The sequence below is a fragment of the Nicotiana attenuata genome, chromosome 2 (genome assembly GCF_001879085.1).
Source record: "Nicotiana attenuata strain UT chromosome 2, NIATTr2, whole genome shotgun sequence".
NCBI classification, from domain to species: Eukaryota; Viridiplantae; Streptophyta; class Magnoliopsida; order Solanales; family Solanaceae; genus Nicotiana; species Nicotiana attenuata.
In genome coordinates, this window is record NC_031990.1 from 50,870,331 (window position 1) to 50,885,285 (window position 14,955).

Here is a 14,955-nt window from a genome sequence, read left to right on the forward strand (position 1 = left end):
TATGAAAGTATATATAACAATCGTCCACACAAGCTATTATCTTTTTCATTCGTAATTCCTATTGGGGCTTAATTAATCCGGCCTCCCGGCTCCCTAACAAAGATAATTTTATTTTGAAACTCGAATCCAAAACTTACAATTAAGGATAACAAGATCCTTCGGTGGTATCGAGGGTCATTTTTGAGTTTTTGAAGATTTCGTCACTTGGGTTAAGAGGGTTTTCTAAAGTTACCTCAATCTCAAATACTCCCGCGTTTATTTACCTCAAAAATATAAGGGGCTAACTAGAATTTACTTTCTAAAGTTACCTCAATCTCAAATACTCCCGCGTTTATTTACCTCCAAGCCGCCACCCTAAAAAGGGAAAAAATTACCGTGGAAGAAATCGGCGATCAATTTCCGATTAGTCCTTCTCAGGTTAAATTTAGTCGATGAAACGGCAATGGGTGATACTGGTATATTCCGGTTTTACGGGCTCGGAGAGTGAGTTATTGAGCTCGCCGAGTAGTTCATTTGGGAGAATTTCCGACAAGGTTAATATAGCTCCGGCGAGGAGGTCTCTCTTATCGGATTCAAGGTCAGTTTGTACTCTTCAGATTTTGAAAATATTACATTATAGTGGCTGTTATTTTTTGTATTTAGTAATTTGTGCAAATGCATAGGGATTTACGGAGCTTTTCCTAAAATTCTCAGCTAGTCCGTCCATTTATTTAAGATTTAGAAATGAGGCAAGACTTGCTTTATTATTCCTGCTATTGGAGGATTTTTTTTCTTCTTCCAAATGGCTGGACTGGGAAAGTCTGGAAGGGCAAAGTTCATGGGCTTAACTGGAATGATACAGAATTGCTTTTATTGCAAGTACCTGGAACCTTTCCAATTTCAAGGTACTCTTTCATAAAAAAGATGAAAAATTATATTTTGGAGCTTTTGCACCTGTGAACTTGTAAAAAATCAATAAATTGTATCCTTACTTGTAAAAGTGAATATTCCTGAGCCATAGGTAGATCTGATCATATCAGCCAAGAGAGGAAATTGCAGAAATGCAAATAAAGTTATGGGAATACTAGCAAGTACTGCCACTGGGATGATAATCCAGGCCATTTGATGCCCAAGTACGATGAAAAAACTTGAACTAAATGCTACTAGCATCGCTGCTATAGCAACAAAGAGCGTGATGAAGCCAAGGATTAACCTTTTTGGTAAAGTACTCAGGAAGTCTTCTTCGGCATAGCGTGAAGTGAGGATGGACAAGAACATCAATATTGAGGTTACCGAAGAAAACAGTGCCAGTGCATCCGTTATAGAGAAAAGAATGAATGTTTTCTCTCTAAGAAAAATGGGGGTGCCTGTATCATCGTTGTTCCCTCCTGGCACGGTAAAGATTGCTGCAAAAATTACTGTTGTAATTAGTGCAGCAACAAGCATGCAAGATGATGCAGTTTCCTTCATCCACTTCTCTCCTTCTTTGACCAATTCCTTGTGTTCTTCAGCGAACAACATTCCATGTGTTTGACCTTTTGAGTCTCTCATCTCCTTATATGAGGCTTGAACAATTGTCTTAACTTCCTTTGGAAATGAGAAGTAATATCTTATGAAATATAGAAAGAGAGTATACTTGATAGGGAAGCAGCATTTCACCAGATGTGGAAATTACCTTAAACCACAATAACTCCCGCTGCATCTGGAGTGCTGCACCTGAAACAATACCAAGTCGATTTGTAGGAGCCAACTTTGCTGCCAAGTGTAAAATGTTCTCATTATTTCTACTTTTATAGGACGTAATTATATCCTTGTGTGCTCCTATGTTGTAGATAAGTTTGTAGATCTTTTCTTGGCGGTGAATGACTGCAATGTGAAAGATGCTCCGGCTTTCCTCATCAACCTTCCAAATGAGATCTGGATAAGACTGAATAAGCTCAACTATGAACTTAAAATTTCCCAACTCTGCTGCTACAAACAATGGCCGCGACGGACTTCTGAGTAAGTTTCCTATTTGTGAATCATTCAACAAGAGAACTTCTTTCCATGAACATTTTACCAATTCAAGTGCTTGTAAGTGCATTAATTTTGTCTCCAGAACTTCTTTGACTCCTAGTGTTGAAAAATTGCAGATTAGGTATTTAGTTTTACAGGTACAGAGAATAATAATCTAGAACTTGGGACCACGTCATATGTGCATACCTATTGTTTTTAGTAGATGCTGAACTACCCTTGTGATGAACGCGTAAGCTGCAACTTCACAAATGTTTGGGATCAGTTGGTTATAGAAATGCTATTACAGAGAAGATAAATGTCTCAACTGGGACAAGTATACAACACACCCTTAGTGTTATTTTTTATCCTTGATCCGCTGGACATGTTGCTTGATCTATTCTGCAAATGAACAGAGATATCTACAGGAAGTTCCATTAAATTTTTTTTTGGGAACACCGGAACAGGCAGGATGTTCCATTGATCTAATGATATGTATAAATATATATCTTAATTCATTTCGATTTGGATAGAAATGGAGAACTTACATGCGTAAAGAAATTTTTGCCAGATTCCAAGTCCAATTTTGTCAGAAAATGCCAAGGGCTTTCGTGCTAAAACATGAAGTATTGTGTCTCCATTTTGATCTCGTTCAATGCCTAATTCAGGCATGTGCTGAAGTATATGTAAAGCAACATCTGTTAACAGCGATGTAAGTAAATAGTTGTTTTAAGTTCCTCTGAGAGTTCAACTTTACGTTGGTTGTGCAATAACATAAATGGCCACACTAATTTATCGAAACAAGTAACTGGCCATATTAAATTTATCAAGTTCTCATCCGAAAAGCAATTTGGAACCAGAATATGTTCTTACCAAATAGATTGGAGTTTATAGTAGCAATCAGCAGGCTGATATAGTCGTCTTTGCATAGATACTGATGATCTGTCACTGAATAAAGATACCACACCATCTCTCCGTGCCCTAGTAGAGCAGCCATGTGCAGTGGTGTGACTCCCTTGCTGCCCCTCACTATCGGCAAGAATTGATTTTTCATTACCATAACTTTTGCGATCCTTGTGAGTCCAGATGCAGCAGCAAAGCAAAGTGCAGTATTATCATATTTGTTTTGCAATGCCAGTTCCAGTGGACTCATAAGTTTAACCAGTTCTTCAACAAACTGAACCTTGTTAGCCCCGGCTGCAATATGAAGAGCAGTCTCCCACCCTTTGGTAATCCTGGCAGATGTTGCACCAGGGTGCAGACTGAAAAATTCTCTAGCCTTCTCCCAATCACCTCCTAGTGCTGCTTGGCAAAGTGGCACATACATGGTAAGGTTTATAGGTTTAGTCCCTGCAAGTGGTGTGACTTTACTCTGTTAATTAATCATGTGAAAAAATAAAGATGAGTATCTACTCTTTCCCGCTCTCATTGGTTGTATCTTGTTTCATAAAGGAGGCTCTTTGTGAAGTTCTCTTACAAGCTTTCTCTCTTATAGATGATTATCCATGTTCATGGTTCAGTTAAGTATATCTGATTGTCCATTTCCTGAGAACTCACCATATCTGTCTGTTGTTTCAGCTGATAGATATTGGCGAAAATTGATGCTTGTTACTTTGTTTTTGATTTATCTAGATATGGTTTTTGTAGCTTGTTCAACATACTTTTTGTATGAGAGCAAGTGGATTAGGTGATATTTGAACTGACCCAAATGTTCGGGCCTAACCGGGTAGCATAGAGTGGTGTAGGATAGACTCACATAAGGGATAGGCTGGGGTCTATGTTCAATATGCCGTAGGATAGGGTAAATTCTATACTCTTGGAGAAGATATAACATGGTTTAACTTCTAGATACTGGCAGCGTAAAAAGATAAGTAGATAACTAGTATTAATAACCTGGAAAAGGAAGCTGGTAATAGCCTATTACAACAGGTTAAAGTGCACTAATAGTGCAAAAAATATTTACAATGTGAATGTGTGTAAGTTAAATCCTAACATATATTCTAGAGCACGTCCATAATCTGACTTCGTGACTAACCTTTACCTTTCCCAGGTTCACCCCATTATACAAAAACAAAGCATATATAGAAATTAAAAGCATTGAGAAATATTTTTTGCTTAACTGGGCCTGAGGAAGGAAGTGGGAAGTGTCTGAGGAGCAGGAGCAATAGGCCTAGAGACAGCTTCCCTTTGAATGGGAGAAGGCAGCACTGTAGAATCAGCTTGACCAATTCCCTGATTTAATTGAATTGCAACAGCATGCTGCGGAGTAGAGCTGCTTGTATTGAAGCTGCTGTTTCTCAAAGATACCCCTTCTGATGTTGCTGTAGTGCTTGGTACTGAATTTCTCTGCGGGAAACATGTTGGAATTGAAAGTGTACGTTCCAGTTGTAGTTTTCGGATGTTTTCCATGTTAAAACTCTACATACACTTTGAGGATTTGAAGTAGAATTTTGTTGCTTATCTTTTGTTCTTCACTTGGAACTTGAAGTTGTTGACTTCCTCACAAGTCAGTTGAGGTCTTTTAAGTCATGATGCAGCTCATGTCAACTGAAAATTTCATTGAAACTTCTTCTTAGCATGTTGTCAAAGTCAGTCAACTGAAAAGTTACAAAGAAATTTCTCATTTACATGTCAATGTTTAATGGTCCCATCCACAGGTTCTTCGAAACTTGGAGATTAACACGGAAAATACATCTTGATCTTGCCAAGTGTGGTACTTATTATTTTGTCATATTCTGCTGCTGCACTTTTTCAAGATCGCCATACTCACTCTCAACTTTTGGACTTTTTCTTCTTTCTGTGCTTTCATACGGTTGCTATCTCCCGCGTTTAATTTAGTACGTATTAGCACTATCTTTTTTTGGCTTTATGTTTGCTTTTATTTTTACTTTTCTGTTTTGCATTTTTCTTTTGGGTGAATGAGGCCTCCTTTTGCGGGGTCCATTTATCATGGAGAGATTTTGCGTTATTATGAATCCTATCAATTTTGTTGATCAAGCGCATTTTGCCGACATATTATTTACTGGAATTCAATTATTCATAATGAAATATATCACTCACTCTTGATTGCATTTTATGTCTTAGATCGGCGGAGCACGAAATTTACAAATGTAAAGAGGACTTTTGATTTTATGGTGTTAAAGTAAAGTGTTAATTTCAGAGTTCATCCCTCAGGTTTGGCTTTACGTTTATTTTTCATTTATTTATTATTAATGTAAAAAGATTATAATTTAACCCTTTCTAACATTAAACTCTTTTACTTAATTAATGAGGTAGTTTAGTAAATGGAGTTATCTCCTTTAGTAAGGGAACCAATAAAGAAAAATTAAAACTACGTACTACGTGCTATATTAAACTGGACATGTTCGGATTAACACAAAGAGAAGTTATTTCATATTATTAATAACAAGAAATAAATTAACTTCAAAGTTGGGAGAACAATTCAAGGGGCATGCTGTGAAAGAAAAGAACAATATTTAAGGGATACGGATGCTAGGATTTGGAGATGCATATTGCAGAAGTTCCTCATCATTCTCCAACTCAAGAATTTCCTCCTTATTTCTCAGGATCCAGGCCTCAATTCCATCACTACTCCGTCCACTTTCCACAAGAATAACAATTTGGACATGTCCCAATGAACAAGTAGGATCAAAGAGAGGAGCCACCCAAATAGGTTTTCCCCATCCAAAATCAACTTCGTCAAGTCCAAAACGACACCAGCTTGTGAACATATAGTTATCTACTTTGTCAAAAGAGTTAATAGTATCTGTGGCCAAATTCACTAGATAAGTAAAAGACGCATCACCTTCCAGTTCCTTCAAGTTTTCACCATTTGAAAAGGTCTCAAACACTTCTCTCACTAATCCCACAAGATGAGACAGATCAATATTATCACTCGTTGTTATTTCTGACTCGTAAAATGTAGTTGCAAACCAAACTACATTCCCAAAAGCATTAGGCAATGGTGGATGCAGCCTCGGCCTTAAGTTCACAGCATGATTTAGCATGCAGCTGGGACTTGAGCTTCCCTTTACTGCTTCACTTGCTAACATCATATGCTTCCATATGAAAGCTGTCAACGCCTCCACACGCGTCGGCTTAGGCACATTACTATTAGATCCAGATTTCATTTTGATGGCTGCAATTGCTTTAGAATCAAAGACAAATCTTCTTTGGAGAAACTGATCACCCTCCTTGAAAAATAAAGTTTTGAGAAATGCCGATAACTCTTGTGGCAAATGGTTCTGAGGGGGAAAGAGTAGCGATGATGATGTGAAATCAAGAGAAGCCAATGGCATGATCCTCTCTCGTGCAATATTAGCCCAAGTTTTGAGAAAAGAACTCATTGTGTTTGCATCTGAGACTAAATGAAACATGCTTGCCCCGATCGCCATCCCTCCACAGTCAAATCTAGTAACCTGAAAAGAAACTAAATGACATTCAACATCTATCATCAGTTTCTTGAGTTGTGAGAGATCAGGGTTCTCAAGAAAATGACTAAGATGCGTCTTCGCTTGAGCCTCCACGTAAGCAACTCCAGTGTCATTGCAGTCTACAAAAGTTGAACCTTCTTTTAGTTCACCAGCAAGTGGATAAAACAGAGTTAGTGTCTCTGAAAGGGCATTCTTGAGGATATTTTGATTTTGTGCGAGTGTGGTATTTTCGTAGAAGAGGACAATTTTGATTCTTGTTGGCGGTTGAATTTGGTCTAAAAAGCATAGTTTGTGGTTTTTTAGGTGTGGAGGTGTTGGTTTGGATGGCTTCACTTTTTCCTTAGAGAGGATAATGGTTTCCATTGCTAATTGAGCTAAGCTCCTACTGATTTTTCAAACGATGATAGCTTACACTAGTTTGATCTCACTTTGGTTCATTATATTGGCAATTAATGATATTCTTGGCGACTCCAAACCGTACATCAAAATTTTATTTTAGTTAGTAATTTTCTTTAAAAGATCTAATAGAGTAATATTCAAGCTATGCAAATTAATGCAAGTTGAAATGAAACATGTGATCAAAGAGCTTGAGCATGATCGAGGTAAAAAATAAAACACCTCACATGTATATAACTTGCATTGGAGGAGAGTATCCTTTTTATTTATTAGATTTGTTCATTTATTATTATCAAGTGTTCAAGTGTATTCTATCTCACATTTCATGCCTCTATTTATATTATTACATATGAAGGTTACAAAATGATTGTCTTAAACATAACATTAACAATTGAGATCATGGGGTGAGGTTATGGAGGTGTGGGAGTTACAATCATAATGGTGATGAGTAGTGGGAGGTTATTTACATCATGGGTAAAAGTAGTGGGAGTAGTGGACATCCACATTTACTAAATATTTTATAACATTCCTAGTTTTATTTATTATTTTCGAAGAATTAAAGAGGAACATGTTACTTTGTATGAGAAAGTGGAATGCATTCATTAGCCTAAAGGTTCCTTAATTTGTGTGCAACTTTTCATTTCTATGCGATGAGAAAGAGGATGCTTATTTTGAAATTCTATAAATTTCCTTGAGCTAGCGGCGAGCTCGGTTTAAGGCTGTATTGTGGTCCGGTTCCGATCCTAAATGTGCTAAACGGGCCGGACAAAACGGTCCCGGGCTCTGGCGGGCCGGGCCCAAGCAGTCTCGGGCTAAACGGTCCCGGGCTTAACAGTCCTGGAGGGTGGAACCAGCCCACTGTGGGTCTAAGCCCACATGGTCCTGGGCTAAATGGGCCGGGCCCACAGGCCTAAGTGTTCCGGGCTATTTTTTTTTTGAATTTTTTTTATCTAAGGTAATTTCTTGTAAATTATATTATATAATTGTGACTTAAATCTTCTAATTCAAATTTAAACACAAAAAAATTGTAAAGAAATATTCAAGGGAATGCCTTATAATTTTTATTATTACAACAAAATATGGCAATATCTTTCTTAGTCTTCCTCCCCCCAATGGAATGAGCATAAGAAGGTGCTAATACTAGGGGTGTACATGGACCGGGTTGGTTCGGTTTTTACCAAAACCAAACCAAACCAACTATATCGGTTTGGATTGGTTTGGTTTGGTCGGGTTTTTCGGGTTTTTTTATTACATGAATATTATTTCAATCTTACTTTGTTAAAATTATAGATAAAACTTTGATAAGTGAATATATGCTTAGTAAATATGGAAAAAAATTGACAAACATATGATCTATTAAAATATTCTATTGGGAGAATTTTTTTAGTAACACATGATAGTTATTTTCTTAGTCATCTAACAATATTTTTTCGTTAATTTCCGCTTTCAGGGTTAATACGTGAGAGGATCTCAAATATTTCTACATTTTCTAAAGAAAAATCACTGTAAACTCTTAAAAATATAAATAAACTTTATATATTTATATGTCGGTTTGGTTCGATTTTTTTTTACTCAATACCAAACCAAGTCAAACTAAACCTAGTCGGGTTTTTTAATCGGTTTGGTTTGGTTTTTCGGTTTGGTGCGGTTTTCCGGTTCGGTTTGAACACCCCTAGCTAATACCACCATTAAAAGGAAAAAAAACTAATGAAGATGTGCCAAAATACAAGTTATATATTAGTCTACATATTATCTCTAACAAATTTCATAAATCCTTCAAGGTTCGGAGGAATTTCCGTTGGTGGTGGCGGAAAAGAAGCTTGTTCATCACCGCTTCCGGGCGAAGCGGCATCCTCCGCAAGTTCCACTAGCATTTCTTCATAAGCTTCGTCTATCTCCGGTTGTGATTCAGCAAGTCCAAAATTTCTTCTTTCCGAGCGGATCCAATCTCTGAAGAGTACTGATTTTTCCAAGCTCTCCCTCATAGACGCTCTATGATCACCGATTTGAAGTCTCGCTTGACTGAAAGCGCTCTCCGATGCCACTGTTGAAGCTTGAATACTTAAAATATCTCGAGCCATCCTTGAGAGAGATTGATGATTTTATGAGTAAAAATGAAAGAATGAAGGGGTATTTATAGTTGAAAATAGAGAAAAAGTGCAATTATAAAAATTTTGGGGTTAAAACAAAGTTTGAGGGGCAAATGGCTATTTTTTAAAAAGCCAAACGGCTAAATTGGCAGGCCAACGGCTAGTTTTTAAACTTCCAACCGTTGGCCAATTTTAAATTTTTTTTTTTTTTGAAAAATAGCCGTTGGGCCCGGTTGAACCGGCTCAGGCCCGCCAACCGGTCTCGGGCTAAACGTTCCCGGGCTCGTGTTCTCTCCATGCTGGACCGGCCCACAGTGGGCTCCTAGGACCGCTTGGGACCGGACCATATGGACCAACCCGTTTAGCCCAAAGCCCATGTGGGCTCGCGGTCCTGGGCCGGTCCCAGGGTGTGCCCGGACCATAATATAGCCTTAGCTCGGTTTTTAGTAGTATTCCCTGCGTTTCATAAACTAAAAATTCTAATGATAAATTATTTTTAAATAAAAAATATATTCTTTTTGAAATTGACTAAAAGAAAATGAGTACCACATGAGATAGGGCGAGAGAGCATGAAGTAAGCTCCAAAGTTTATCACTTATCTTTTGATATTTTATGTTTATTCATAAATTGTTTAATTCTGTTAAAAAATATAAAATTTGATTTTCTTAGGGAAAAATGAAAAAGTTTCTGTTTAAATAATTCATCTTGCAAAAGTATAATTTTTATTTATCTTATAGTTGTTAGTTAATTAGCTTAAAACAAAAATTATAGTCTTTATTACTCAAAAGTTATTCGAACTTGTCTTCCTATTGATATTGAACTGTTGTAGCTAAACCTCAATTCTTTATGGGATTCGATTTTGAACTTTTGAACCGAATACAATTTTAGCGACCACTTAGTTGAGCGTGATCAACTAGTCAATACTTTTGTCATTTTCTCCTCCTTCAATTAATTATGTGAAATTAAAAAGGTTTATCCCTTCATTTGAATATTTGGTCCTTTCATTTTATAATCTCCAAATCTGTTTTGCTGTGAGAATATGATTGGCTAGAGGCTCTCTGTCTATATGCATAAAATTGAGGTGTAAGGTGTTATATTCTCCTCATGGCAAATAAAATCCAAAGAACTTTGCACTAATAACTTGTTAATAAATCCAGCAAGAGGAGGAAAATAGAATACGATAAACACTTTCCAACTTCCAGCACTACTTATATAAATAAATATTTTCCTTTATTATTTTGGCATTGGACCTGATTCGTCAAAGCTATCGGTGTTTGACGTTGTCCAAACAAAAGCTCCATATTTAACTACTCACAAATTCCTTCCCAAAAGAAGCCGTCGTTGGCTTCTGATTCTCAAGAACATTTATAGGGGAAAGAGAAAAGAAAATTTAAAAAGATGGATTTTTTTTAATGCCATATCTGAATTACCAATCTCAAGCAAGGTCGAATTAGCTAATTCAATTCTTTATAAGGTCTGATGAAATAACGAACCTTGGGAAGTTGCTTTAAGACAATCCTGCATTAAAGAACATGGGTTATACTGCTCCCTCCGGTCCAAAATAAGTAATTTTTTTAGCTGTTTTCACATAGATTAAGAAATCCACCTTTTAACATTAATTAACAATGAAATAGACCATATTAACCTTTACTATCTCTTCACATAAATACTCCTAACACAATTTACTCCAAGGGCAATGTAGGAAAAAAATAATTAATTCATTCTTGAAATCTGAAAAAATCACTTATTTTGGATCATAAAAAAAAGGCCAAAAAATTACTTATTTTGGACCGGAGGAAGTAGTTACTTATTCCGGCTAAAGATTTAAAAATAAATGACGGTTTCAGGAAAGGTTTAATTGAGAAATTAAGAGTGCAAAAGGCATCTCAAAAGCTATGAGATTTTTAATTCCCTTCTTTTCAAATAGTTGACAATTATAGAGAATTGCCGGCGTAAGAATTATTGGTTGAATATGACAACTGCACAAGTGCAAGGACGAAAATTGAACTTAAGCTAGCAAATGATATGTGGCCTACAAAAAAGCAGTCTGGTGCACAAGGCATCCCGCGTTCATCGTTTCACGCAGGGTTCAGGAAGGGCCGCACCTCAAGGGGTGTGATGTAGACTGCCTACCCTAATGAAAGCATTAGTGGATTCTTCCACTGTTCAAACTCGTAACCTTATACGTCACACGAAAATAACTTTACCGCTGCTCCAAGACTCACTTTCAAATATGGCCTACAACAATTTCAAAGTAAATATTCTTGTAAAGACCAAGTCTTGGTGCAATATTGAACCCTACCAAAGTTCAAATGTTTGTTCAACAAGTTCTTTTCTAAATTTATGATACCACTGCAGATGGGAGTACTCTTTTCATCTTCTTTGACCTGATCCAAGAAGACAACTAAGATATATAATTAGTATTTTCCAAGTGAATTTTCAATTCCAGAATTGACATATTACCTGTCAAGAGAAGAATATGCCTGTACAAAGCCTGATGTTTTACAAGTACAAAGTTCATCCAATTCTAACTCTCTAGAGGCCAGATTAAAAAATTCCAAATGAGTCTTAAATTTGTATATCTGTTATTGTTTCTTCCTTTGCTTATGGTTTTAGATCAATCCATAGCAGCCTCAACTCTTGCAAAGCCTGGCTGTGAAGAGAGTTGTGGCAACCTTACCATTCCTTTTCCATTTGGATTGAGTGCCAGTTGTTCCCTTAATTCATGGTTCTTGATCAAGTGTGATCGAAGTACTAATCCTCCTAAACCTTACTTGAATTCATTTCTGCAAGTTGAACTCCAAAGTGAAGTGATATCTGTGTCACTGGAAAACCAAACTATTACTACCTTAGTTTCAATAATAAATTTTTGTAACGGTTCGAGTCAAGGCAGTAGAATCATCACAACGGGGACAGATTTGTCTGGAAGTCCTTTTTATTATTCGAAAGACAGGAACAAGTTGATGCTTGTTGGTTGTGGTAATGGTCTTGTGACACAGAACTTAAATGTGCTTTCGGGATGTACATCTATCTGTAGCGAAGGTGCAACGTTGACAGGCTGCTATGGCATCAACTGTTGCCAATCTCTTGTACCTTTTGATCTTAGCTTGTACACCGCAAACTTCACTAACTCGGGGATTCAGCAAGGACTTTACCCCAGATGTTCTGCTGCTTTCTTGGTAGACCAAACTTGGGTTCCTGATGAAGTTGCACAGCCCTTTACTTTTCTTGGTTATGCTCCTGTTGTTTGGATCTGGACTGTCCAAGCCAAAGAGCTAGAAGCCGGGTTGCTTTGCAACAAATCTGGTGTTTCTGTTAACTTGGAAAATGGTACTTCTGTGGCGAATTTGCAGTGTCGCTGTGGACCTGGAACACAAGGGAATCCATACTTCTCTAATGGATGCCAAGGTAAACACAATCATTTGATATTTGTGTGGAGTTATGAGTTCTCTGTTGCAGTGAACAATATCTTGCATATGCACATCAGATGAATGAGATTTCTAGAGAAAAAGACTAACTATAATTTAGGAGACTAGATTGAACACTATCGTAGAACAAAACAACAGTAGGCATTGTGATTTGTTTGTATATTCAAATCTATGTTGCGCGGGCTCTCCAAAATGATGTTGCACGCGTGTCGGATCCTCCAAAAATGCACTATTTTTGGAGGATCCGACATGCACCTGGCGACATTTTTGGAGAGTCCGAGCAACATAGATTCAAATTTAGGCCTTGCCACCAGCAGAAGACTCTAGGATCAAGTTGAGATAATCAACTATATTGACATTATAATGAGTGTTAATTCTGTATAATTTTTCCTTTTGTCACACTCCACCTCAGAGCCTAATTGAAAACTAAGATTTGAAAGTGGAAAAAGCTCATTCACATAACCTCCACAAAAGCATGGGAGGGTCAAAATCAATAGGGCACGTATATTTAGTGTTATTTCTCTGATGCATATCATTCTAACGTTGTTTCGTGTGTCATCAGCCGTTCAAGGATGCACCAATTGCACAGAGGTTGTATACTACTCAAAGAAGCCAGCTTCCACAATCATTCTCCTCAGTAAGTCACTTTCTGTTGGCCATTTGAAAACTCGACACTGTCCAAACTACATCCAGAAAATGGTAGACATCCTAATTTCGATACTTTAGTGGTTGCAAATCAAGAAAAAAAAAACTCAGTCTATAGGAAACACTCCGAAATTCCCTTCAAACAAGAGTAAATTGCTTAATTCTAGCTTATTGGCTAATTCTCCTTACTCCTATCTCCACAGGTGTATTCTTAAGTATTGGAGTGCTGTTTATACTGTTTGGGAGCTATTTATTGTACAAAACATTCAAGAAGAGAAGGAACAAACGACAGAAACAAATGTTTTTTAAGCGAAACGGTGGCCTCTTACTACAACAGCAGCTATCATCCAATGAAGGGATCATTGACAAAGCAAAACTTTTCACAGCTAAAGAGCTGGAGAAGGCAACAGATTACTTCAATGAAAATCGCATACTTGGTTGTGGAGGTCAAGGCACGGTATACAAAGGCATGTTACCCGATGGGAATATTGTAGCAGTGAAAAAGTCAAAGTTGGTAGACGAAAACCAGCTGGATCAGTTTATCAACGAGGTGGTTATACTTTCACAGATCAATCACAGGAATGTGGTGAAGCTACTCGGCTGTTGTTTGGAAACAGAAGTTCCACTACTTGTATATGAGTTTATAATTAATGGCACACTTTACAGCTTCATACACAATGAGAATAATGAGTTTCCCTTTCCTTGGAGCACGCATCTGAGAATTGCCACAGAGGTTGCTGGAGCATTAGCTTATCTACATTCTGCAACTTCTGTTCCAATCTATCATAGGGATATTAAATCTAGCAATATACTTTTAGATGAGAAATATCGCGCCAAGGTATCAGATTTTGGAACTTCAAGGTCTATAGCAATTGATCAAACACACCTAACAACCAATGTCCAAGGGACATTTGGCTATTTAGATCCTGAGTATTTCCAATCCAGCCAATTTACAGAAAAGAGCGATGTATATAGCTTTGGAGTTGTTCTTGCTGAACTATTAACAGGAAAGAAAGCAATTTCAACTACAACGAACGAAGGCAGAAGTTTAGCAACAAATTTCCTTTTGGCAATGGATGAAAATCGCCTCGATACAATTCTCCATGCAGAAGTTACACAAGAAGGTAGAAAGGAGGATATAATGGCAGCTGCTAATATAGCATATCGTTGCTTAAACTTGAACGGTAGGAAGAGGCCAAGTATGAAGGAAGTAAGCATAGCATTGGAAGCCATAAGATCACAAGTACCTTCTGCAGCAGTTACAAATATTCAGGGTAATACAGAAGAAAGAAGTGTGATATCAGAAGTTAACTACTCATGGACTAGCACAAATACTACCACCTTATCATCAGATGTTCATCCATTGTTGGTTGAAACTAGTTGATTATTAAAGCTTGTCACCAAGTATAATTTTTGTAGCCAAGAACAAAGACAACTTTATTTTTCAAATTTTGTCTACTTTCCTCACCAAACACATATTCCGGCGACTACATTTTCAACGTAAGACTATCAAACTAATTACTCTCTGAAAAATCTATCATTTACCAAGATATATTGATGATAATTGAATCAAATAACAATAACAACAACAACAACTACCCAGTAAAATCCCACAAAGTGGAGTCTGGGGAGGGTAATGTGTACGCAGACCTTACCCCTACCCCGATAGGGCAGAGAGGCTATTTCCGATAGACCCTCGGCTCAGAAAGACGGAAATAAAAAACAAGAAAAGACAGTTCATTAGTAACTCCAGTAGAAACCGTAATAGTAACAGAAGCATAACAACCAAAAGATAAATGACATGCAATAACAGTAACCAGTATCTAAGGCCCGGGGCTAAGATAAACAACAAGGATAGTGTGGACTCAACATAAACTGCAAGCCGTCTAAGATCAACCCTAATCCAACCCCGCCTCACCCCAGGTATGAAGTAAGGAAAGCTCTACTACCCCCTAACCTACAACCCTAATGCTTGACCTCTAGACCTTCTTA

The 14,955-nt window shown here is 37.3% G+C and overlaps 3 protein-coding genes and 1 long non-coding RNA gene across 7 annotated transcripts; 2 read left to right on the plus strand and 2 right to left on the minus strand.

Annotated features, from left to right (window-relative positions):
• LOC109209739 lies at positions 256-4,130 on the plus strand. Its single transcript, XR_002065416.1, has 3 exons — positions 256-577; positions 1,812-1,980; positions 4,022-4,130. It is a non-coding gene; the product is annotated as an uncharacterized LOC109209739 (long non-coding RNA).
• LOC109209715 (ankyrin repeat-containing protein ITN1-like) lies at positions 871-4,663 on the minus strand. Of its 4 annotated transcripts, none has more exons than XM_019373033.1 (7): positions 4,092-4,663; positions 2,845-3,321; positions 2,520-2,669; positions 2,322-2,393; positions 2,182-2,235; positions 1,655-2,091; positions 871-1,566 (listed from the first exon to the last, which is right to left on the minus strand). In XM_019373033.1, the coding sequence occupies exons 1-7, from the start codon at positions 4,378-4,380 to the stop codon at positions 952-954; spliced, it is 2,094 nt and encodes a 697-aa protein (XP_019228578.1). In that variant the 5' UTR covers positions 4,381-4,663; the 3' UTR covers positions 871-951. The 4 variants fall into 4 exon arrangements, with proteins under 4 accessions (XP_019228578.1, XP_019228583.1, XP_019228599.1 ...); XM_019373038.1 differs by having other exon boundaries at positions 2,182-2,229; positions 4,092-4,662; XM_019373054.1 differs by lacking the exon at positions 2,322-2,393 and having other exon boundaries at positions 2,182-2,229; positions 4,092-4,662.
• LOC109209745 (vinorine synthase-like) lies at positions 5,342-7,024 on the minus strand. Its single transcript, XM_019373069.1, has one exon. It carries the CDS (start codon positions 6,765-6,767, stop codon positions 5,448-5,450), a length of 1,320 nt encoding a protein of 439 aa, XP_019228614.1. The 5' UTR covers positions 6,768-7,024; the 3' UTR covers positions 5,342-5,447.
• On the plus strand, positions 10,990-14,412 carry LOC109209751 (wall-associated receptor kinase-like 1). The gene is made up of 3 exons (XM_019373078.1): positions 10,990-12,298; positions 12,881-12,955; positions 13,167-14,412. The coding sequence occupies exons 1-3, from the start codon at positions 11,452-11,454 to the stop codon at positions 14,345-14,347; spliced, it is 2,103 nt and encodes a 700-aa protein (XP_019228623.1). The 5' UTR covers positions 10,990-11,451; the 3' UTR covers positions 14,348-14,412.

Bases quoted from the DNA above. Each gene is read 5' to 3' on its own strand.
- LOC109209715 (XM_019373033.1), bottom strand. From the start codon at position 4,380: ATGGAAAACATCCGAAAACTACAACTGGAACGTACACTTTCAATTCCA. The intron at 3,322-4,091 runs GTTAAGCAAAAA...CACCACTTGCAG, and splicing joins CACTTCCTTCCTCAGGCCCA to GGACTAAACCTATAAACCTT. The intron at 2,394-2,519 runs GTAAGTTCTCCA...AACTTCCTGTAG, and splicing joins GCAAAAATTTCTTTACGCAT to ATATCTCTGTTCATTTGCAG.
- LOC109209745 (XM_019373069.1), bottom strand. From the start codon at position 6,767: ATGGAAACCATTATCCTCTCTAAGGAAAAAGTGAAGCCATCCAAACCA.
- LOC109209751 (XM_019373078.1), top strand. From the start codon at position 11,452: ATGAGTCTTAAATTTGTATATCTGTTATTGTTTCTTCCTTTGCTTATG. The intron at 12,299-12,880 runs GTAAACACAATC...GTGTGTCATCAG, and splicing joins CTTCTCTAATGGATGCCAAG to CCGTTCAAGGATGCACCAAT. The intron at 12,956-13,166 runs GTAAGTCACTTT...CTATCTCCACAG, and splicing joins TTCCACAATCATTCTCCTCA to GTGTATTCTTAAGTATTGGA.